Raw genomic sequence first — 22,808 nt, 5'->3', positions numbered from 1 at the left:
TGCCTCCACTAGGGAGTTGGCAGGCTCAATGAAGCCACGTGCCAAATTCTTATCGATAAAGTCTCTCAAAGCATCCAACTCCTTTTGGGTCATGGGGTAAATTTTTGGCTTGGGCAGTTGTGCATTTGGGACCAATTCAGTGGCACAGTTCGTCTTCCAGTGAGGGGGTAACTGATCAGCCTCCACCTCCCCAAATACGTCTGCAAACTCACGATATTGGGGAGGCAGTTCCTCCAGCCCCGGCAGTATGAAAAGTGCCTTGCTGACCCCCACCTTACAAACTCTGGCTCGGTTGAGTACTATTTCGGTGGGGCCATTTTAAAATCCATCTTTGAAAGTCAGAGTCCTGTGCTCCCAGTTAATATAGGGGTTTCAATGTTTCAGCCAGGGCATCCCCAATATGACTGAAGGGCTTCCTGCTGGGGCTACCACAAACTTTGAAGTCTCAAGGTGGCTGCCCACTTGCATTGCCACAGCCCCAGTAAAATGAGTAGCTGGACCCCCCACCCAGCTTCCGAGCCATCCAGCTGGGTGAATATTAGTGGGTGCTTTAGAGGGAAGCTTGGAAGGTCCAATGCCGTGACTAGATTGGGGTGAATCAAACACCAGGAACATCCAGAGTCAACCAAAGCCCAAACTTTGGTAAATTTTGTTTGGGATGTTAGTTTCACTTTCAACATCAAAGTGGGGCAATCGTCACTCATCATGGGGTCCTCGCACCCATCATCCTCCGCCTGCTCGCTGGCGCCCTTCACAGCAGGTGGCCGGCATTTCCCTGCCGGCTCCTTTATTTCGCCCTCTGACTCCCTGGAGAAATACACCAAATCCTCAGCCTCTGTTTCTCCCTTCGCTGCTGTCATTTAACACATGGTTGGTGGTGACTTAGCCGGTGGTTTCCCCTGCTTAGACTCAGCTCTGCTCCTCAGGCATTCAACTGTGCAGTGTCCCTCCTTCCCACAACAAAGACACTGGCCTCTGGCATAGCAGCGCTCTCTCTCTTCATCCCAGAGCTTGGGGCTCCATTTGACAGCTGTAGCCTCACTCCTGGGGCCTCTGGCAATCAGGTGAGCTCTTTCAGGTTTACGGGTTTGTAAAAAAGTATACCTGGCATTCTCAGCATTCCCAGCCCAGCAAATCCAATCGTACAGCGAGGTGGGGTCATTGATTCTGACCAATCGGTGATTTTCCCAGCTAGTGCCTTAAATTCTAACGCATAGTCAGCTACCTACATCTGGCCCTGAGAGAGCTCCTTTAAAGTCTTGTTGGCCCGCTCCTTAGCCAGCGGTTCCTCAAAGTGCAGTTTCAATGCCCACATGAAATCATTGAAGCTATCTAGAGCAGGGGAATCAGCATCATGTAGTTGGATGTACAGTCTGCTGCTCTACCCTTGAGCTTGGTGGCAATTGCGTTAATTTTGGATTCCTCTGTGGGGAAGCATGCACCAAATTCTCTCATATAGCTCTTGGCATTGATTAGAAAGAATGACAGCTTCGTTGGGTCTCCATTAAATTTTACTGAAAAGTCTCTCACTGCCCCCCTGGATGGGCCTGGTCCTGCTGCTGCCTGGGGGCTGTCACTCCAAGTGACGGAAGGTCTGGCCCTGCACGGCAGGGATACAGAAGGCGTGGTGGGGACCCGCCCCTGGTAGATTTCCATCCCCGATCAGCTGCCGGCCTGGCTAGGGGTATGGGAGAAAGCTGCTGATGGGTGTCCTCCCCTTGTTTCCCCTGGTTCTCCATCAACATGGACAGGTTCTTTAACAAACTCTCCAGGGATTCCATTTTTGCTTCCAGCACTCGCAGTCTCTGGGGGGTTGGGGAATCCCTTCTCACCTGCCCTCCTGGTGTCCCATTCGTCGGCATTGTGGTGGATTCCTTCTCTGGTGTCAGCGGGACTCGGTATTTCCAGGATGTCCCTGATGTCCCCGGCTGCGGGTCATCCACCTCATCCAAGATAATTAGCTCACTAGTGGACTCCACAGGTGCCAGTCTTCCTCTCTTCACCCCACTGCTCTGACTCCCCTGAGTCCGATTCTGTATCCGACGACTCGTGTGGGGGGTTCAGGCACCTAACAGCTCCGAGGAAGTGTCTTGCCTTTTGCTCCTGGTTGCAAGTTCAGGAGCTGAGCTGGTAGGCTCCTCAGGTCCTTTGATGCTCTTTTGCAATTCAGTCATCGTTAACTATAATCCCTCACAAGAAGTGATTCTTGGTAGGAACTAATGGTTTTATTTTATGATTCTCAGCTTTATGTAATGATTGCCTATTCAAAATTACTATCAGACTCACACAAGGCTTTCATGGATATCTGATTTAATAATGAATAGTATGCAGAATCACAAGCAAAGCTGAGAATAGTAAAAGCGTGGGATGTCTCCCAATAAAACCCCAAGCAGCTTCCAGTCCCTCTCCCCCAAATCAGCACAATTCCATGCCCACAGGTGCCCCTAACGGTTCCTGCCAGTCTGCAGGAAACGTCCTTGACAAGGCGAGATAACCCAAACATGCATTCCTCATTCTTCACTCCTCGCATCGTGGCCTGGTACAAGGAACAGAAGCAGCTCCCTCCCGTACAAGAACTCATGTCAGCACCATGGCATGGGAACCCGTTACGATGTTTTCCAGGAACATTGGAACAGGAACCATGACAGTAATGGTGAGATGAGACTAGTACGAATGTCTCTGTAGTACAAGCCCTGGAGAATCACATACTGTGTTGTTTCTGTGTGTCCAGAGTCACAGGAGCATTGTCTCTTTGGGTAAAGAATCTTCCTGTATTGGCGTTCAAGGACAGCTGAGGGGAGGGCATGATAACGTGCCAGAATAAAGGCCCTCCAGTGCTTAGAGACTTTGAGATAAGTTAGGTTTGCTATAGGGAAGGCAGCCTGTTGGATTAACTGGCAATAAGGGTTGGGGTCCTGGCTAATTCCAGTTGGTGCTCTGTATCTGCTATATGATGTTTAATTAGTGCTTTGGCCTGATCATATCCCATGCTGAGTAGAAGACCTGGAGAGAAGCACAGGGATGAGATTTTACTTGCCACTGCCTGTTTCCATGTGGATTGAAAATGATCACTTCTAGTTAATGGGGCAAGGCCAAGGGGGAAAAAGTATTTAAAAAGTTACCCACACTCTAGCCTCCACTTTCATGAAGCCTGTCTCTAGTCACAGGGTGGCATTAGAGACACAATTTGAGACTTGAAGGGCTGATCTTAGAAATTTGAATTGTACAAGTTCTAGTGTTGCAAAATTGGAAAAGGGGCCCAGCTGGGTACCATAAAGAAGTGCTGTTTGCTTGGCTTCGAATAATTGGACAGTTATTTTGAATATTAAATAAATTTAAATGAGAATATTAAAGGCTTAGAAAATGTGTTTTGCCAAGTGTCCAAGCAGTGATCAGGTGCTTAGACAATTGGTCCTTTTAGATGCAGAGACAATAAGCACATCAGTTGATAAAGAGATTTTAAGCTTTATTATAAACTTAAATTTATAGCATAAAGTAAGGAAAATCATTGCATACCAAGCAAGTTGAAACCCTATCTCCCATAGACTGTCAGGAGCTCCTTAACAAGGACAGCGGAGATACCCCAGTTTTCACAGCACCCAGTGCTCAGGTCTGTGCAGAAGCTCCCAAACTCAAAAGGCAATCCTAAGGTTTTTATCAAAGTCTGACTGTAAAACCTTGTGACCCTGTTTCCATGGTACTGAGACTGCAGGATCTGACCTTGATTGGATAGTTTACGGGGTCTGGAGCACCTGTTCATGACAGAATCCAAGAGCCTGGGAAGCTATACAGATAAGCTAGTGCTTAACAAAAACAACCTTGGGGTTTTCTCTCCCCTGCCCCTTTCAAACAGAAATAAAAACCAAGCCAGCTAAACATTAGTATAACTCAAAATAAACTCTAAGCTTCTTTGTATGAAGGAGAAAATAAAAATATGTCACTTAAACTCCTCGAAATAACAATGGTCTTTCACATTGCCACTACAGGTGGCTTTAGATGTTCATTTTATCTTCAGGTTTTCTAAGCCTAAGATTCAGTTTATTGTATATATATTTATAAATAATAAACTGCAATAATTTTGCACATAAAGATAAAAATGATTGGTTTTTCTCACAGAAGTTAGAGAAGAAGAAAAAGAGAAAGAACTGGACCACACAGAAGAAAAAGAGCCCAACAAGGAGGAAGAGAAACCTCCAGAAAGATGTACGTATAGCAAAAATAAGTTCATACTGCCTGCAGGAATTATGTTGCACTATTTTTGTATATTGGCTATTTTTCAAAATAGTTTATCTTCAGCTAAACATTGCAGTATATCCTTAGAGTGTGTCTCTTTGGGAATTCAGGAAGTGTACAAAAGTAGTTTTGATGTGGTATGTGCCTTGATGGACAAAAGGAAGACGACACAAATCCTTGCAGTGCTATAAGGCAATAGAGGGCTTGTGTTTACACATACATGGTAGAATTTTTAGAGTTTTAAGTAACAAGGAAAAAAATTCCTCAAAGAAGTTCTTGAGAGTAAAAAAAGGTTCCATTTAGTTTTCTTCTTCCTGAAACGTCCTGTATTGTGCAAGAAAGGAGAATTTTAATCTTATCTCACACACACGCACCGTATATATATCCTGTTAACAATGAACAAATGAATTCATTTGTTTCTTCCTCATTTCCTTCTCCTATGCTGTCTTCAACTCATATTTTGTTATTCCATATGTTCCAGAAACTTCCAGATTTCTGAAATTATCACCTTATTTTATAGTAGTCTTGTTTTTTTTTTCTGCTGCTAGCCATTCTGCCACCTGAATTATCTACTGTGTGAACTGTCAGGGTTGCATACAATATGCTTATAAAGCAGAAAAACAGATCATCAGAGTATTAAATGTTATTCACAGGATTGAGATGCCTTTCTTTGTGGCAAATGTTAGAATTGCTAGGAGATCAAATGTATTTTCAGGTTCATTTTAGTTCTCAGATGACTTAGCTACTTTATTACTACTGAATCCCTAGACCATGCTAGATTTCAAAGCAGAGTATTGCACATGCATTTATATGATGCAGGGTTGGCAACAAATAAAATGAATAAATAGGAGTCATAGCATCAACAAGTACATACATCATGGGTGTCCAACCTTTTGGCTTCCCTGGGCCACATTGAGTGAAGAGGGATTGTCTTGGGCCACACACAAAATATATAGTTAATGTATATAAGTAATAAAGCTTCATTTATTTTTTAATATTTTTATTATAAAATTTGAAAAAGAGGGCAACATAAAACTAGTGGGATATTTGACCTTGTTTTTGTGAAACTAATGCATCAGTGTCTGGTTCAATGAAAGGTTGCAATTCTCAGTGAGTTCTCAGGTGCTCATCAGAAATTTTAGTTCTAATTTTATTCTTCATGTGCTTCATCTTTGAAAATAGTTGCTCACAAATGTATGTGCTGCCAAAAAGCGATGTCATGAATGTGTGATTGTGAAGTGAGGGATATTTTTCTCTGGGAAGATAGGTCATTATAAAAGTCCAGTAGAGAGACATGATCAAATTTTTCTTTGAGTTGAATGTCTGATTGCAACTTTATGCATGCCATTAAAAATTCGGAGGTAATGTAGTTATGTCGACTGAAAATGGAGTTGAAAATATACAGAATATTGATGATTTTTCCAGAAATCTTGAAACCTGTTCTCAAATTCCTGTATCAAACCAAAAAGCAAGGCCACATATTTCTCACTGTACACAGGACTGCGTTTAGCCAACGTATTAAAATGTATAAAATTACTTTCCATAACTTGAGCTTGCCATACTTTTAAGTTTCATTTCAAACGTTATGGTTTGAAACATTGCAGTGATAAGTTGTTTTTCACCTTGAAGACGCATGTTTAACTCCTTTAAATGAGTAGTCACATCCACCAAAAATGCTAAATCTGTGAGCCATTTTTCATCTTCAAGTTCTGGCACAAATTTTCTTTTTGATTCCATAAACGACTTGATTTCATTTCACAAATCATATAATCTTTTCAGCATTTTACCCTGACTTAGCCACTGTACTTAGAAACATAAATGATGTCCTCAAAATCAGCATCAATACTTTTGAGGAACTCCTGGAATTGGTGATGATTCAATTCCTTGGCCCTTTTAAAATTCACTGCTTTGATGACAAGTTACATGACATTATCCATTTTTAAAGCTTTCGCGCATAAATTTTCTTGATGTAGAATGCAGTGATACTTCATCAAATGTGAGTTGCTGGTGGCACTTGTCTTCTATCAATTTTGTAAGTCCCTCACTTTTACCAACCATCGCCAGGGTGCCAGCAGGAGATATACCAGACATGTTGACAGTGGTTAAAAAAAATCACTTTAATGTCATTTTTACTGCTTCGTACAAATCAAGAGATTTACATGTGTCTTTTAATGCACCAAAGAAGCCATTTCTTCAGTGACATATTCATTACCAATACCTCTAGTAAAAATGGTAAGTTGAACTGTATCTGTAGCATCAGTACTTTCATCTATTGACAAAGCATAAAATTTGAAATTAGCAGTTTTACTCTTCAAACCTCTTTCGATAGATTTTCCTGTTTCTTCAGTTCTCTTGGCTATAGACTGGTGAGACAAACTGATTTTAGAAAGATCGCTTTTTTTATCAGGACAAATTATATCTGCCACACTTTCCATACATTGCTTAATAAACTCACTATTGGTAAATGGTTTTGATTTTTTTGCAATCAGATTTGCTACCAAATAGCTAGCTTTTTATAACAGTCCTTTTGAGTTGTGACTTTTTTAAAAAAAATTGTTGAGACAGATTTTTTTCAGTTCTGCTCATTTGTCTTTATGACAAATTCCTTGATACGCTTCAAATTTGGCAGCATGTTTTTCCTTATAATGCCTTTTCAAATTGTAGTCTTTGAAAACTGACATATTTTCCCTACAAATTAAGCATAGTGCCTTAGTATTTGTCTTGACAAAAAAGTACTCATCTGTCCATTTTTCATTGAATACTCTTCCTTCATCTGCGATTTTTCTTTTTATTATTATTTTCTTTTTTGGGTTCTGTTTTCTGTTGAAATGACGTTGAAGCCATGCTGGAGTAAATTTATTTAGGAATAAAGATACTTTTTAAGAAATAGCACAACAAGCCCATCGTAAATTGTTAGGTAGGCAAATAAAGCAAAGTTTAATAATCAAATAAGAAAGCTTACATGTCTACTTAATAATAACAATAAACACCTGTTGTCAGAACACGTGTAGGTAGGTTGAAATATTATAGATAACGCCAAGTCGCCACAAGCTGACATGTGTAGGCGGCGGTGGCGTTAGCATTGCATTGTCTCCTCCTGTCATGAGTAAGGATGGCGAGCAGGTGGCTCCCATCCAGACTGTTAAGCGCATGCGTAGCACTGAGGAATTGGTGAGCCATTCCAAGAGGCACAGATTGGGACCGCCTGTCATGAGTAAGGATGGCGAGCAGGGGGCTCCCATCCAGACTGTTAAGCGCATGCGTAGCACTGAGGAATTGGGCAGCCATTCAAAGAGACACAGATTGGGACCGCCTGTCATGAGTAAGGATGGCGAGCAGGGGGCTCCCATCCAGACTGTTAAGCGCATGCGTAGCACTGAGGAATTGGGCAGCCATTCAAAGAGACACAGATTGGGACCGCCTTAACCTTTGGGGTTTATATGTCTGGGTTTTTCCCACGCTTCTTCAGTTTGTTTTCCTAACAGCCAGGAAACACGCTGAGACAATGAACTGGTCTCTAATGTTTATTGCTAGTACATAACAGGAATCCTAACAAACTGAAGAAGCGTGGGAAAAACCCAGACATATAAACCCCAAAGGTTAAGGCGGTCCCGATCTGTGTTTCTTTGAATGGCTGACCAATTCCTCAGTGCTACACATGCGCTTGACAGTCTGGATGGGAGCCCCCTGCTCGCCATCCTTACTCATGACACCGCCTTAACCTTTGGGGTTTATATGTCTGGATTTTTCCCACGCTTCTTCAGTTTGTTAGGATTCCTGTTATGTACTAGCAATAAACATTAGAGACCAGTTCCTTGTCTCAGCGTGGTTCCTGGCTGTTAGGACACCTCCCCTACACAGCATTCCATTGTTTTTACCTATGCAGTCCACACTCAAGCACCATGTGATCGAGTCACGAAAAAATTGCAAAATGTTAAAAGTTTATGATTTTGGGTGGCTGCATTACTAGCTGTTCAGGACCTCATGGGGCCCACGGCCCGCAGGTTGGACACACCTGATATACATGCAGACATACACTTAAGTGACAGAGTTGTTCCAGTAGGTTTTCCAAAACTATTTGGAGACTTTCCTAGATGCATAGTATCTGTTCTACCACTGAACTATTCCATTTGCAAGATGCTACCAGCTTTTTCTTCTTGGTATTATCATTCCCTTAAGAAGCCTAGTAACATCATGGCTGATCCACAGTCAAACTGTTCCTAGTGAACCAAAGAGGTCTCCAACTTCCTTAATATGGTGGAATAATTGTTGCTATGTTCATTGTTTCCAGCTTAATTTTTAATTTTAAAAATTCATCTTATACATTGTGCACTCAGTGTTGAGACCTGTTGAATAATTTTTTGTTGTGAACAAAGACAATTTGTCCTAACAGCCAGGAACCACGCTGAGACAAGGAATAGGTCTCTAGTGTTTATTACTGCTACATAACAGAAAATCCTAACAAACTGAAGAAGTGTGGGAAAAACCCAGACATATAAACCCCAAAGACTAAGGCGGTCCCGATCTGTGTCTCTTTGAATGGCTACTTAATTCCTCAGTACTACGCATGTGCTTTACAGCCTGGATGGGAGCCCCCTGCTCACCATCCTTACTCATGACACAATTAGACACATCCTTTTATTTTATTCCTTTTTCTCTAAGTTTGGTGAAGCTGAATTACTCAGGTATTTTTGGATTTTGTTGAGAGACTCATGGACTTGAAAAGGGCAACTATAAGAAGCCTATAAATAAAATCAAAATAAATTTTAGGTGAGGCATCAAGAAGAAAGCGTTCTAAATCAGAGGATATGGATAGTATCCATTCTAAACGCCGGCGGTATCTGGAAGAATTTGAAGCAGAATTTGAAGTAAAAATTACAACCAAAGGAGATGTTCATCAGAAACTTGAAAAGGTAAATATGATTTTCTTGATTTGTGCATTGTAAGTATTTTGCCTTTTAATTTAAAGCACTTTCTATATTTTCTAGCTATATTTCAAAATCTTTAATCTTGAAAACAAATACTTGGCAGGATTATGCTTAACAAAGGAAAGGAAATTATATTATGGTAATGTTGCTGTGTTCTATTGCTCTCACCTAAGTTATGTTATATTTCTTTAGTTTATTGACAGTTAGGATAACACATTCTTTCCTTTTTACCCTCTATATCAGGGTTTCTCTCCTTTTTTTATTAAGTCAAATTAAATGTTTATTATACTAATTTTACTAAGTTTCAAAGAATGAATAAAAGCTACAATAAACTGAAAAAAATGCAAATACACAGAAGATTTTTTTTTTTAATTTACAAGAAGTTGTGGCTCCATTCTCCAATCTTCATCCAGCATCTTGACAGAAATCCCAATTCTCAGTCTTAAAAGAAGCCTTTCTATTGCTCTTAGATTCCTTAGTTTCATCCACCACATCCCCAACCTGATGGCACATTTTAGCTGTCATATTTTCCACAGTGTCCTGGATATATTGCATAAAGGTTTGATAAAAGTCAACAGAAATTTGTTTGAAGTCCTGGTGAAGGTCAGAAAGGAAATGTTTGAAATCCTTCATGTCTCACGCAGTAGATTATGGCGCCCCCTAGGAACTTAATCAGTGAAAGTCAAAGATATGGGAAAGTTCAAAAGTTGTTTACACAAAGTTGAGAGTGAATAGCAGAATGTTTTCAAGGGAATGTGAAGACAGAAAGCTGAAGGTTCAAATCAGCTGATTCAACATGTAGCAGAATGCTAATTTTTTTATTTTATATTTATTTTATAAATTTATTCACCGCCCATCTCTCCCCTACGGGGGGACTCTGGGCAGCTTACAATAAAACAGGATTAAAATATAAAACCATTACATTACAAAATACAATAAAAATATAAATATAATAAAATCTACATGGCAAAAAGATCTTAATCAGTCCTTGAGTGTAGTAGGCCCCTCAGAATCACATCATGGCACTAGCCATCTCCAGGTGTAATTATTCCCCCTCGCGTTCCAAGCCTGCCTACAAAACCAGGCCTTTAATCTTTTGTGGAAGTCCAGGAGCAAGGGGGCTTGTCTCACCTCTGGGGGAAGGATGTTCCAAAGGGCGGGAGCTACAGCAGAGAAGGCACGCTTCTGAGATCCCACTCAATGGAATTATTTTATAGATGGGGCCTGTAACATGCCCTCCCTGCATGACCGGATGAGGCGGGTCAATGTAATAGGGATGAGACGGTGCTTCAGATATCCTGGTTCCATGCCATGTAGGGCTTTAAAGGTGATGACCAACACCTTGAATTGGACCCAGAAGCAAAGTGGAACCCAGTGGAGCTCACGCAACAGAGGTGTTATGTGTGCAAATCTTGGAGCACCCAAGATTGTCCGCGCAGCTGCATTCTGGACCAGCTATAGCTTCTGGATATTCTTCAAGGGTAGCCCCATGTAGAGTGCATTACAGTAATCTATATGGGAGATGACCAGGGCATGAGTGACTGTTCGGAAGTCCTCTCAGTCCAGGAAAGGGCATAACTGGTGCACAACACGAAGTTGCGCAAAGGCCCTCCTGGCCACGACTGCCACCTGCTCTTCGAGCAGGAGTTGTGAGTCCAAGAGGACCCCCAAGTTACGCACTGGGTCTGTCTGGGGCAGTGCAACCCCATCCAGCACAAAAGATGACAAGTTCCTGGGACACGAGGTGCCATTAATCCACAGCCACTCCATCTTACTAGGGTTCAGTCGAAACCTGTTGTTCCCCATCCATGCCCCCATAGCCCCCAGACACTCGGAAACGGTCACAGCATCACTTACTTCACCCGGGATGGAGATATACAATTGAGTATTAGCATACTGATGATATCTCATCCCATGGTGACAAATGATCTCACCCAGCGGTTTCATGTGGATGTTAAAAAGGAGAGGGGAGAGTACTGATCCCTGCGGCACCCCACAAAGAAGGGGCCGTGGTGCCAGTCTCTCCTCCCCTATCAACACAGACTGGGACCGGCCCTGGAGGAAGGAGGCAAACCAGCGCAAGACTACACCACCCACCCCCAACTCCCTGAGCCGACCCAAAAGGATACCATGGTCGATGGTATCGAAAGCCGCTGAGAGGTCAAGGAGAACAAGTAAGGATACACTCCCTCCATCCCACTCCCGCCAGAGATCATCCATAAGCGTGACCAATGCCATTTCCGTCCCATAACTGGGCCCGAAACCTGACTGAAAGGGGTCTAGATAATCCGTTTCATCCAGGATCCTCTGGAGCTGCAACGCCACCACTTTCCCCAAAAAGGGGAGGTGGGAAACTGGGTGAAAATTGTCCAGTATACTAGGGTCCACCAATGGTTTCTTGAGGGGGCGCACCAGCGCCTCTTTGAAGGCTGCCTGAAATACCCCCTCTCTCAAGGATGCATTTATCATTGCCTGGACCCAACCACATGTCCCCTCCCGAGCTGCCTTCACCAGCCAGGAGGGGCATGGATCTAATCGGCAAGTGGTGGTGTTTACAGTCTGGAGGATCCTGTCCACTTCCTCGGGCCCAACAGGATCAAACTATTCCCAGATAACAGAGTAAGAACGTTCCCCGGGCATCTCCCCAGACACTGCCTCACGCTCAGAGTCCAACTTGGAGCGAATCTGAGTGATTTTATCCGGCAGATGCCTAGAAAACTCAGCTCAGCCCTGAATATGGGTCTCTAAGTCCCCTTTCCCCAAGAGGGATCGGGTAATCTTAGACAGGGCCGCCGGGTGGCATTCTGTGGATGCAATGAGCGGAGAAATACTGGCGGTTTGCCGCTCTTACCGCCACAAGGTTGACCTTAATATCAGCTCTAGCTTGTGTTCAGTCAGATTCGGTCTTTGTCTTCCTCCAGTGGCGCTCTAGGCATCTCTTAATCTTCTTCAGAACCCTCAGCTCCTCCGTGAACCACGGGGAGTATCGGGTTCGATGGGATAAGACAGGCCACGCAGGGGCGATCCTGTCCAAGGCCCCGGCCGCTTCCCTATTCCAGGCGGCAGCCAGGGCCTCTGCTGGACCATGCAGCAGATCCCTGGATATAACCCCCAACTCCCTCTGAAACCCTGCTGTGTCCATTAGTCGCCGGGTGCGGATCATTCGAATAGGTCCTGCCTTCCTGCGGAGGGGGGCAGCATAGGAGAATCTCAGACTCACCAGGGCGTGATCTGACCATGACGGTGGGGATAGCTGTAACTCTCCCCTCAGATTACGTTCCTATTGCTCCAGCAAGAAAACTAAGTCCGAGGTGAGGTCGCTGTCCCATGTTGGGTCTCGAATAATCTGAATCAGGTCAATGGCCGCCATGGTGATCATGAACTCCCAAGCTGCCTCCGAGGCCTGCCCCACGGACGGCACGTTAAAGTCCCCCAGGACTATAAGCTTGGGGAACTCCACTGCCAACCCCAAGACAGCCTCCAGCAGCTCAGGCAGGGAGGTTGCTACGCAGCAGGAAGGCTGATACACTAGCAACACCCCCAACTGTTCCCGAGAACCCAAGTTGAAAAACAGGGTTTCACACCCAGTCACTTGTGTAGCATGACCCCTGAAGGCCACAAGAGATTCCCGGATGACAATAGCCACCCCACCTCACCTGCCCTGAGATCTTGGCTGGTGCCATACTCGAAACCCGGCTGGGCACATCTCTGAAAGAGGAACACCTCCTTCCGGGCCCAGCCAGGTTTCAGTAATGCAGGCCAGATCTGCTCCCTCGTCTGCGATCAAATCACAAATGAGGGGGGCCTTGTTAACAGACCTGGCGTTACAAAGCAGCAGCTGCAGATCAGGGCCTCCATGGGTCTGCTGACCAGGGTCTGGGTTTGAGCATGGAGGGCCAGAACACGCCACTGGTAATAAGTACCGGGGGCGTCTTCCCCGTAGATGGCCTGCCCTCTGGCTCCTGTCATAACATCCGTGGCTCGTCACCACCTCGATCCTTTGTCCCGCCCTACAATCCTTCGAGTCTTACAATCCATTTGCCCCCAGTACTGGACTCCAAAGTCCCCTGGTTAAAAATAGAGATTCCTCCATCCAAGCATACAATCACTCACCCCCTCATACGCTCACTTAATCACAAGGCGATGGGCCCTTCGAGCCCACCAGCTCAGGCTCTCGGCGTTGTCAGGGCCTCACCATTGCCTACCCACTCATTCACTGTGCCCCCCTTGGCTTCTCTCACTAGTTGGGAGGGGGCACACAACCACTACTTCTCACCCCTTGCCTCTCACTCAAGAGGCGAGTATTTCCATACAGTCCTTCCCAATCAATAACCCATACTCCCTCTCCCGCCTCTCACACATGGGAGGGAGTACCCCATTCACCTTGGAGGAATCTCCACAAGGCTGACAAGGCTACTGAAGACTAAAAGAATGTGGGTGATCCACGATAAATTCTGAGATCTCAGCTCTTAAAGTAAAATTTCAAACCCGGGGACCAGTTCTTCTACTGGGGAATCTAGTTCTTCTACAGGTTGCTGGGCACCCACTCAGTTCAATTATCCAGGGGCTTCTCCGATGTTGCTGCTCCCCAGGTCTGCTGCGCTGTCGATGTTCACACTGGTTGAGTTGGACCAGTGCCCTCCACATTATCTGGAGAGGCCTGGCCAAGACCCTGGGAGCAGTTTTTCGCAGCCAGGTGGTTCCTTCTGTCAGCGACTCACCGAAATTCCCATGGCTGAAAACGCCCCATCACCTAAGTCTGCAGCGCTGCTGGTATTCGTGGCATCCACCGCTCTCCACAATTGCCGCCCCCACAACTCGTTTAGGGGGCTCCAGTGCACTTCCCAGCAGTAGGTGTGGCCGCACCTCCAACGCCCACACGAGGCCCGTTGCACCACTGATAACCCCCGGGTCCGCCGCGCTGCCGGCGTCTGCATCCGCTGGGTCCCGGCACCATCGCCCAGCCAGGGCCTCCCCCTTCACAAGATCCCAGCAGTAGCAGCCCCAGTAGCAGTTCCAGCCACCGCAGTTCTCCACTCTAGCTCGCACTCCAGTCCTGGGTCGTTACGCCTCCGCGCCCCGCCAGGACCTACCAGCCTCTGCCGTCGATCCGTCCAGGGGGCTCCCCCCAATGCCACACCAGCCCATCAGGTAAGGGGGTTACACACACCCTAACCTCAGCAGGCAGGCAGGCAGGCTGGAGTAAAGTTTAACTTAAATTTGGATCCCACACTCCAGGGCATTTGCTCGGCATTCACTCGCGGCCGCCATGTTGGATTCATATCTTCAAAGTTAATCCCGAAATAACAACAGGTAGACAATTATTTACTCAATCTGAAATTTCCTTTGGAAGGAAAATGGAATCCAAAACTTAAAAAAAAAACAAAAAAAAGTACTCCCAAAAATAATAAGCACCAAGAGGACCAGCTTTTCCTCGCTGTAAAAAGCCTTCCTTGGGATACATATACTTAAAAAAATAAAAAATAAAAACGTATTCTCCTTAGTCTGGAGAATGTTTGGGTTTCAGGAAAGCCTTCCTGAGCCCGAAAAACGTTGCCGCATTTGTGCTCTGCCTGAGCCAGTGGGCACAGCTTTTCAGTCCGCCATTCCCACCAGAAGTCTATATCAGGGTTTCTCAACCAGTGTTCTGTGGAACGCTAGGGTTCTGCGAGAGTTCACTAGGGATTCCCTGGGAGATCACAATTTATTAAAAAAAAGTTATTTCAAATTCGGGCAACTTCACATTAAAGAAGTTTCATTCATTATTTTCAATTTAAGAACACTGTTAATGCATCTATACAGGCCTACACATGAAACAAATATAATTTTGTAGCTTCTGGCTTATATTGCAGCCTGAATGTGCAGGGGTTCCCTGAGGCCTGAAAAATATTTCAGGGGTTCCTCCAGGGTCAAAAGGTTGAGAAAGGCTGTGGTATAATAAAGAAGGGTACAGTTTTTGGTGGGCCAATTGAAGCCTGCTTATTAAAGGATAAAGAGTAAATTTCATAGACTTCAGTGAAACTAGACATTAGTTGTACTTTATTAAGAGATCCTGAGCGTATGCTTGATTTCTATATTGAGAACTACTGACTAGGGAAAAATAGGCCAAAAGATAGAAGTCAGATTCTAGGTGATCCTCATTTAATGCCCACTTGTTCAGCAACCTTTCAGACTCATGACAACTCTGAGCAAGTGGTAGTTATGACCAGACCCTGAAGTTCTGGCTGGCACAGCACCCCTGCAGTCATGTGATCATGATCTGGGCACTCAGCAGCTGGCCTGGATTTCTGACCATCACGGTGTCCTGTGATCACGTGATTACTTGCAACCTTCCCTTATTGCTTCTCACAAGCAAAGTCAATGAGGAAGCTGGCGGGAAGTCAGAAGTCACTATCATGCGCGTGAGCTCCTCACTTAACCAGCATGGTCCTCGCTTAATGATAACAGGAACTGCCGTCACTAAGCAGCATGGTCATGTGATGTCACATTTTACAACCACATTGTTTAGCAATGGAAATTCTGGTCTAATTACCATCATTAACTGAGGACTACCTGTACTTCTATTGTTTTGATAGCTAATACTTGCTAGTATATTAATGCTTCTTGTTCCTGAAGTAATTAAGCCAGCTTACTTGAAATACTGATTTATAATACAAAAGAATAGGTGTTGGGTAACCCACTCTTAGATTATCACTACATTAAAGGCATATTAAGAAAAATATACTTATATGAAATTACTGCATCCCTTTCTTGTGTAATCTGGAATGTACCAATTTATCTAAATAGTGTTACGTTAAACACAGTAAGAATCACATGGGTTTAGAGTCTTGTGATTTGATGCAGCCGTACTGCCCCTCTGGGCCTCACGGCCGTGACAATCAAAAGTGTACAAAATCTAGTAGACCCTTTGAGGACTCAACATTCTACACACAGACTTTTGGCCCTCAATCATCTGCCAACTTAACATTGAAGGTATCAGCAGAGCCAAAAGTGAATACTGGTCCAAGATCCTTCTGGATTATTCTGTCGACGTCCTAGTGCTCCAGGAAACACACATGGAAGATGATCATCAGCTGACAGCTAGGGCCCAAATCCCTGAATACAAAGTAACAGCACTGCACCATCCTAAATACAGTATTGCGACTTAGGTCAGGAAGACATTGATAATTATAATGTTCTGCCTCCAATTATCAATCAGAATGTCATTTCTACTTCTATAGAAATAAAGAGCATTACCATCATGAACGTCTACAAGCCTCCTGAGGATAGCTGGCCAGATCCTGTCTTACTAGTACCTGCAGGAGACAGTATAATTCGACTTCAACAGCCACCATACATCTTGGGGTTATAACCAATGTGATGAGAATGGGAATAGATTATTCGAATGGCTGGAGATAAACAATCTCACCCTTGTATATGATGCTAAAGATAGTGGCACATTCCACTCTGACCGCTGGCCACAGGATTATTCCCCAGACTTGTGTTTTGTTTCTTTTGGAGTAGCAAAATCATCTCGAATCTGGAGACAGGTTTTGAACAATTTCCCTCATAGTCAGCACAGGCCTATTATCTATAGAATAGGGCTCCAGATCCAAGTAATTAGGTCTATCCCCAAACCTTGCTGGAACTTCCAGAAAGCTGACTGGAATACATATGCCAAGCACACTGATGCTAACATCAGATGGATCAAAGCAGTCCCTGTGAATTATGGTCAGTTTGTTGGCTTAATGAAATCTGTGGCTTAGAGGAGCATCCCAAGAGGCTATCGCAAAGATTACATTCCTGGATGGAGCGAGGAGACAAGTCGCTTGTGCGCAGGGATTGAACAAGACAGTAATCCAGAGAAAGCAACTGAATTGCTGAAATCCCTGGACAGTGCCAGAAAAGAGAAATGGTCCAGGACTGTTAAAAACTTAAATTTCACCCATTGCAGCAGGAAAGCATGGTCCCTCATCCAAAAATTTGATTCATCATCTGTACATCAAGAAAACATTCCACTATTAATGTGGAATCCATAGCTAACCACCTTGTCTCCACTTCGAGGACAAGACACAAGAAATTCGCCGGACAGATTAGATCTGAGTTTAGACAGCTGAAACATGATGCTCTACCACATGCTTCATTCTCATGCCCATTCACCCCAGAAGAAGTGCAGAAGGGCTTGGATTCACTACAAAATGGTAAAGCTGCCAGACTTGATGGCATGTATCCAGAGTTACTGAAGAACTGTGGACCAACTACCAAACGCTGGCTTGACTTCTTTTTTAGCTCCATACTACACTCAGGACAGTTGCCTCCTAAATTCAAGAAGACCAAAATTATTGCAATTTTGAAACCAGGAAAGGATCCAAATCTCCCCCAAAGCTACAGGCCTGTTGCTGTCCTTTGTGTCACCTACGAACTCCTAGAAAGACTCATGCTAAACAGAATAGCTCCAGCAGTAGAATCTGTAGTTCCAATAGAACAAGCTGGATTCCGTCCCAAACGTGACTGTAACCACCAAGTCCTTGCACTAACTGCTTACCTGGAGAATGGGTTCCAAAGGATAATGAAAAATGTCTCTGTCTTTCTTGACCTCTTAGCGGCCTACGACACTGTCTGGAGAGAAGGACTTCTCCTCAAACTAAAGATTGTACCTTGCCATAACACCATTGCCTTAATTGACAACGTGCTGAGCAATAGGTTATTCCAAGTCTCCACAGAATTTGACAGGAGTAGATAACATAAGCTGAATAATGGATTACCACAGGGATCAGTGTTATCCCCTATTCTTTTTAATCTGTATATCCATGATCTGCCTGAAACTCTCTCCCAGAAATTTATTTATGCTGATGACATCAATCTCACCGTCCAAAGAACCAACTTCAGCAAAGCAGAGGATATCCTTTCTCAAGACCTTCAAAAGATGGATGACTGCTTTAAAAAATGGTGCCTCCAACCAAGCCCATCAAAAACAGAAGTAGCCACATTTCACCTCGGTAACAAGCATGCAATCTACCAGTCTTCAGTGAAGTTCCGGAACCATATTTTACAGTGTAATAACTCCCCAAAGTACCTGGGGGTAACATTGGACAGATCACTGACCTTCTGACAACACCTGGAAAAAACAGTTGCAAAATTGAAAAGCTGCAACAATCTATTGTACAGACTGGCTGGAACATCCTGGGGTGCTGACGCTAACACCCTACAAACAACAGCCTTGGCCCTGATCTATCTCATAGCCGAGCATTGTGCTGGCATGTGGCTTAACATTTCCCACACCCGATTGGTTGATGTTGAACTCCACCAGACAATGCACATCATCTCTGGCACACTGCATTCTACTCTTGTGTACTGTGTACCAGTACTCAGCAATATTATTCCACTCCGCATTAGAAGATAATAAGCCCTCGCCCAGCTATGATCAAGGATGCTGAACAGACCACCACAAGATTGAAATCTCGTAGGCTAGCTTGGAAAACAGCCATACCCCTAACATCTATCCAGTTCAACCTTAAGAATGCCTGGAGAGTGGAATGGTCCAAGTTGTCACATCGCGGCTTGGTCATTAGTGATCCCTCTTCCAAACCTCCTGGCTTTAACCTGCCTCGGTCTGTCTGGGCGAACTTGAATAGAATCAGTTGTGATACTGGAAGGAGTGCCTCTGTTCTGTTTCAGTGGGGCTGGAAAGATCTCCTTGTTGTGACTGTGGTACTGATATGCAAACTATTAAACATATTGTTTAATATAGAGTCCCTCTTTTGGGGGAGATGGGCGGTAATTAAATTTGAATAATAAATAAATAAATATTGTGCAAGGCTGCCGACAATGTGCATTCCTTGGCTCCTTAGAAGATCTGCACGAAGCAACACCAGAAGTGATTGCCTGGATAGCTGAACTGGACATCCAGTTATGAGGCTACTGCTGTATCCCTGCAAAAGTTTTGTATATAATTGTGTGGACTGTGTGTATATATTTGCTTTTTCTCTTGTCATGTACTGATCATACGATATATACAGTCTGTGTGTGTGTGTATGTGTATATATATATGGAAAATATTCAGGAAAAGGGATAGTGCTTAGTAGATGATGATGATGATGATTTACTCTTCTCTCTGAAACTCAAAGCAGTATACGTTAAAAACTCAAGGCAGTCTAAAAATAAATGGTAAAAAGTAAAAGTGCAGCATTAAATAAACATTTATTTATTCGTTCATTCGTTCGTTCAAAAACATATAGCTGACAGTCTCACAGTGTGACTCTGGGCAGCCAACAGCAAGTTAAAAACCAAAACAACCCAAAATAGTTAAAAACAATTTTAACAATGAAATACAGTGTATGTGAGATCCATACAATACATTTGAGAATCTGTAGCAGACAAACCAACCAGGCTCACCTAACATCCTGCTCCCAATGCTTAAGGGAAAGCCCAGGTCTTTAAAGCCTTATGGAAGGCTAACAGGACCAGTGCCATCCAAATTGTGCAGGGTTGGGGATGCTGTTCCATAGGGCAGGTGCAGTGACAGAAAAGGCATGTCTCCTTGATCCTGCTAGATGGCACTGCTTCATAGAAGTGACCCAGGGCATTCCCATCTGATCTGTTGAGGTAAACAGAAATAATCAGAACACAGTCCCACAAATAACCTGTGCCTATGCCATGTAGGGATTTATAGGCAATAACCAACACCTTAAATGTCAAAAGCACACTGGAAGCCAGTACAACTCAAGGAGCACTGAGGTTACACAAGGATATTGTGATATGCCCAAAACTGCCCACATCACTGCATTTTGGATGGACATAAGTGGGACACAATGGGCATAAGTGGGACACAAGATGGATTTGTGCAAAGGCCCTCCTAGCCACTGCTGCTGTCTGCTTCTTGTGGAGGACCTCCAGGTTGCACACCAACTGTCTAGAACAGTATAACCCTGTTCAGTTAAAGGTAAAAAATCTTCAGATCTAGGAAACCTCAAAACTACAGCCACTCCATCTTGGCAGGTATGAGACAAAGCCTGTTCTTCCCGAGCCAGCCCCCCACAGCCTCCACACGTGGAATAGAACCTTAATGGCATTACTTATTCAGCCTGGGGAGGTGATGTACAATTGGATACCAACAGCATATTGACAATATTTTACTCAATGTAGATGGATGACCTCGCCCAGTGATGCCATGATGCCATGGAGAATGAAAGGGAATTGTCCAGTCACTATTATTTACACAATTAGAACAATCAGCATAGTAGAAAGTAACTTTAAAAAAAAACCTTTCCCACAGGAGTGTAAAAACAAAAAACGGGAGATTTCAGCTACACACACACATTTGTCAAAAAAAGGGAGATCTTCAGTAATCTATACAGACTAATTTGCTACTAAAAAAGGCAGTAAAAACAATCTCCACTTCTGTTTTTAAGATAGATATAAAAAGCAAATTTCCAGATTATTCACTTAAAAATTCCAGAAAATAATGAAAATCTCCAAGATGTTCAGCTTCTCTGCTGTAGAAAGCCTCTCTTAAATAACAAATAAGCACAAAAATAAAGTGTCTTAGAAATGGGGTGTCAGATCTAAAGTCAGTTGTTCGACTTCAACGCAGTCTTGAATATGATAACAGCCCCGCCTCCTAGCTGTCCCACTCATGGATCTATTGCTGGAACTCCACAACACCCTGCCCCTCAAGGATAAATGGGGTGATTTCAAGGATTCTCCTTAAATCCAGAGAATTCTTCAGGCTGCCAGAATCCTGCCTGCACCTAAAAAAACCCTGGGCCCACAGCTCCACTTCAAAAAGGTTTGGTCAATCCACCATTTTCCACCGGAAGTCCTGAAGATGTATTTTTCATAGATATCTTTATATAATTAGTAAGCAAAAATGTAAATTATTATTTAAATGTTAAAATAAAACATACTTCAATGATAATACTTAGAACAAATTTAATCTTAACTGACTACTTCATTTATATTTTTACAGGTCATCCATCGTTTTCTAGAAGAGAAATTCAGTGCCCTGCAGTGTGCTTTGTTTGATAAAACACTAGTAGATTTGAAAACCAGAGTAGATAAGATTGAATGCAATAAGAGACACAAAACCGTCATTACAGAACTACAGGTATTTATGCATGTTTGAGACTTTATAGGATTGTTTTTCCTCCAATATTAAAATATAAGATACCTGTTAATTAATGTTTATTTTCCTCAAGGAAATATTCCCATTTGTATTTGCAAGGTTTTTGTTCTTTGTTTCAAAAATTAAATCCACTGAGCATTTTTATGATAGCTGCTGGCATAAGAAAATATCACATCCAGTATTTACTTTGTTAACACAAGACATAGAGTAACTGAATAGGCTATTGCTGAATATTTAGCAATGGAAGAATTTGAAACAGAATTCATTTAAACACCCATCTGATCCTGGCTGTTACCCTGTAAATGTTTTCATGAACAAGCATGTCTCTGCTTGTTGGATAACTGAAACAAGGCAATGTGGGGAAAAGCTGTATTCCCCTAAGAGAAAGTTAATGAATTAGGATACTGTCACTAAAAAGGCCATACTCCTAGTCACCACACTGCAAACTAGACCCACAGGTCTGATTTCAGAATATCCCCAGCTTATCTTAATTAGCTGTGTGGTATTAGGAGAAATAGACTTTGGACTGCTTTAATCTTGCTAGGGTTATATGAACTAAACTTGACATTTTGAATTGGTCTAGTAGCTTACGGGCAGTCAGTGCACCCCTTTAAAGATCGGTGCTATGAGATGCCATTTTGTTGCTCTGTTCAACCATCAAGTAACTGCATTTTGTGCCAACTGTAGCTTCCATCTATGTTGGTTGCCTGACATAAAACTCATAGCAGGACAGTTGGGAAGTTACAAAATTGTAACCAAATTTGGACATAACCTGCACTGATTCTATTGCTCCTGTAGTGACAGTGTGATGACCCACTCGGTTATTACAGTTTTAGAAAGCCTTGCCATGAGCCATAGTAGGATATGGAAAAGTTCTTTAATACAAGTGAGCAGAATCAATGTAAAGAGCAGATTGAGCAAAAGCACACGCAGTTGCGACTTTAAACACTCCAGTTTCACTCACTCCTAATTAGCCCCTCCCTCACCGGTTCCATTTCACAGCTTTAAACTGCCAGTCTTTTTATGTCCTGGCTGACTGACCTTGCTATCTGGCTCTTACCCATCTTTCCTGCATTCCAAAGGTCTTGCATACCATCCCTATCTCTACAGCACTGTTAGCTACCCTGCAAGCAGGCCATCTAATTACTGCAAACCCCATTGGTCTAATAACTACAGATCTAGCTAAAAGCATGGCAGGATGGCATCCTGACATACCATCCCCCTTAAAAGAAATCCTCCAGTTTCCAAAATACCTCAAGATTACAATCACAGTTATCAGGACAGAACCCTATAACTTGCCCCTTTGTTTCGGTTTATTTGGGTATTTATCATGGAATTCCTTCATAATTGGGCCGCCAACACATGGTGGCTGTTCACCCAGTCACTATGAGCCTTAGGAAAATGTTTCCACCATATCAAGTAACTCAATAGTCCACAATGGCGTTGGGAGCCCAGTATGTCTTGCACTTCGAAATGCTGTTCTTCATCAATCATCACAGGATTTGGCACAGGTTGTTCTGTTTGCCAGTTTTCAGACTTTTTAA

At 43.4% G+C, this 22,808-nt stretch overlaps 1 protein-coding gene across 4 annotated transcripts in view; it reads left to right on the top strand.

Annotated features, from left to right (window-relative positions):
• ATF7IP (activating transcription factor 7 interacting protein) overlaps positions 1 to 22,808 on the top strand; it is a 136,328-nt gene that overhangs the window by 60,415 nt on the left and 53,105 nt on the right. For all 4 annotated transcript variants that reach the window (XM_063308585.1, XM_063308586.1, XM_063308587.1 and 1 more), the window contains 3 exons: positions 4,117 to 4,203; positions 9,004 to 9,146; positions 21,109 to 21,246. In XM_063308585.1, the coding sequence (XP_063164655.1) occupies positions 4,117 to 4,203; positions 9,004 to 9,146; positions 21,109 to 21,246 (368 nt within the window). The remainder of the gene's footprint in view (positions 1 to 4,116; positions 4,204 to 9,003; positions 9,147 to 21,108; positions 21,247 to 22,808) is intronic.

The sequence above is a fragment of the Candoia aspera genome, chromosome 7, assembly GCF_035149785.1.
Source record: "Candoia aspera isolate rCanAsp1 chromosome 7, rCanAsp1.hap2, whole genome shotgun sequence".
Lineage (NCBI taxonomy): Eukaryota > Metazoa > Chordata > Lepidosauria > Squamata > Boidae > Candoia > Candoia aspera.
Note: the sequence above shows the minus strand (reverse complement) of the source record. Positions and strands in the feature narration are given on the sequence as shown.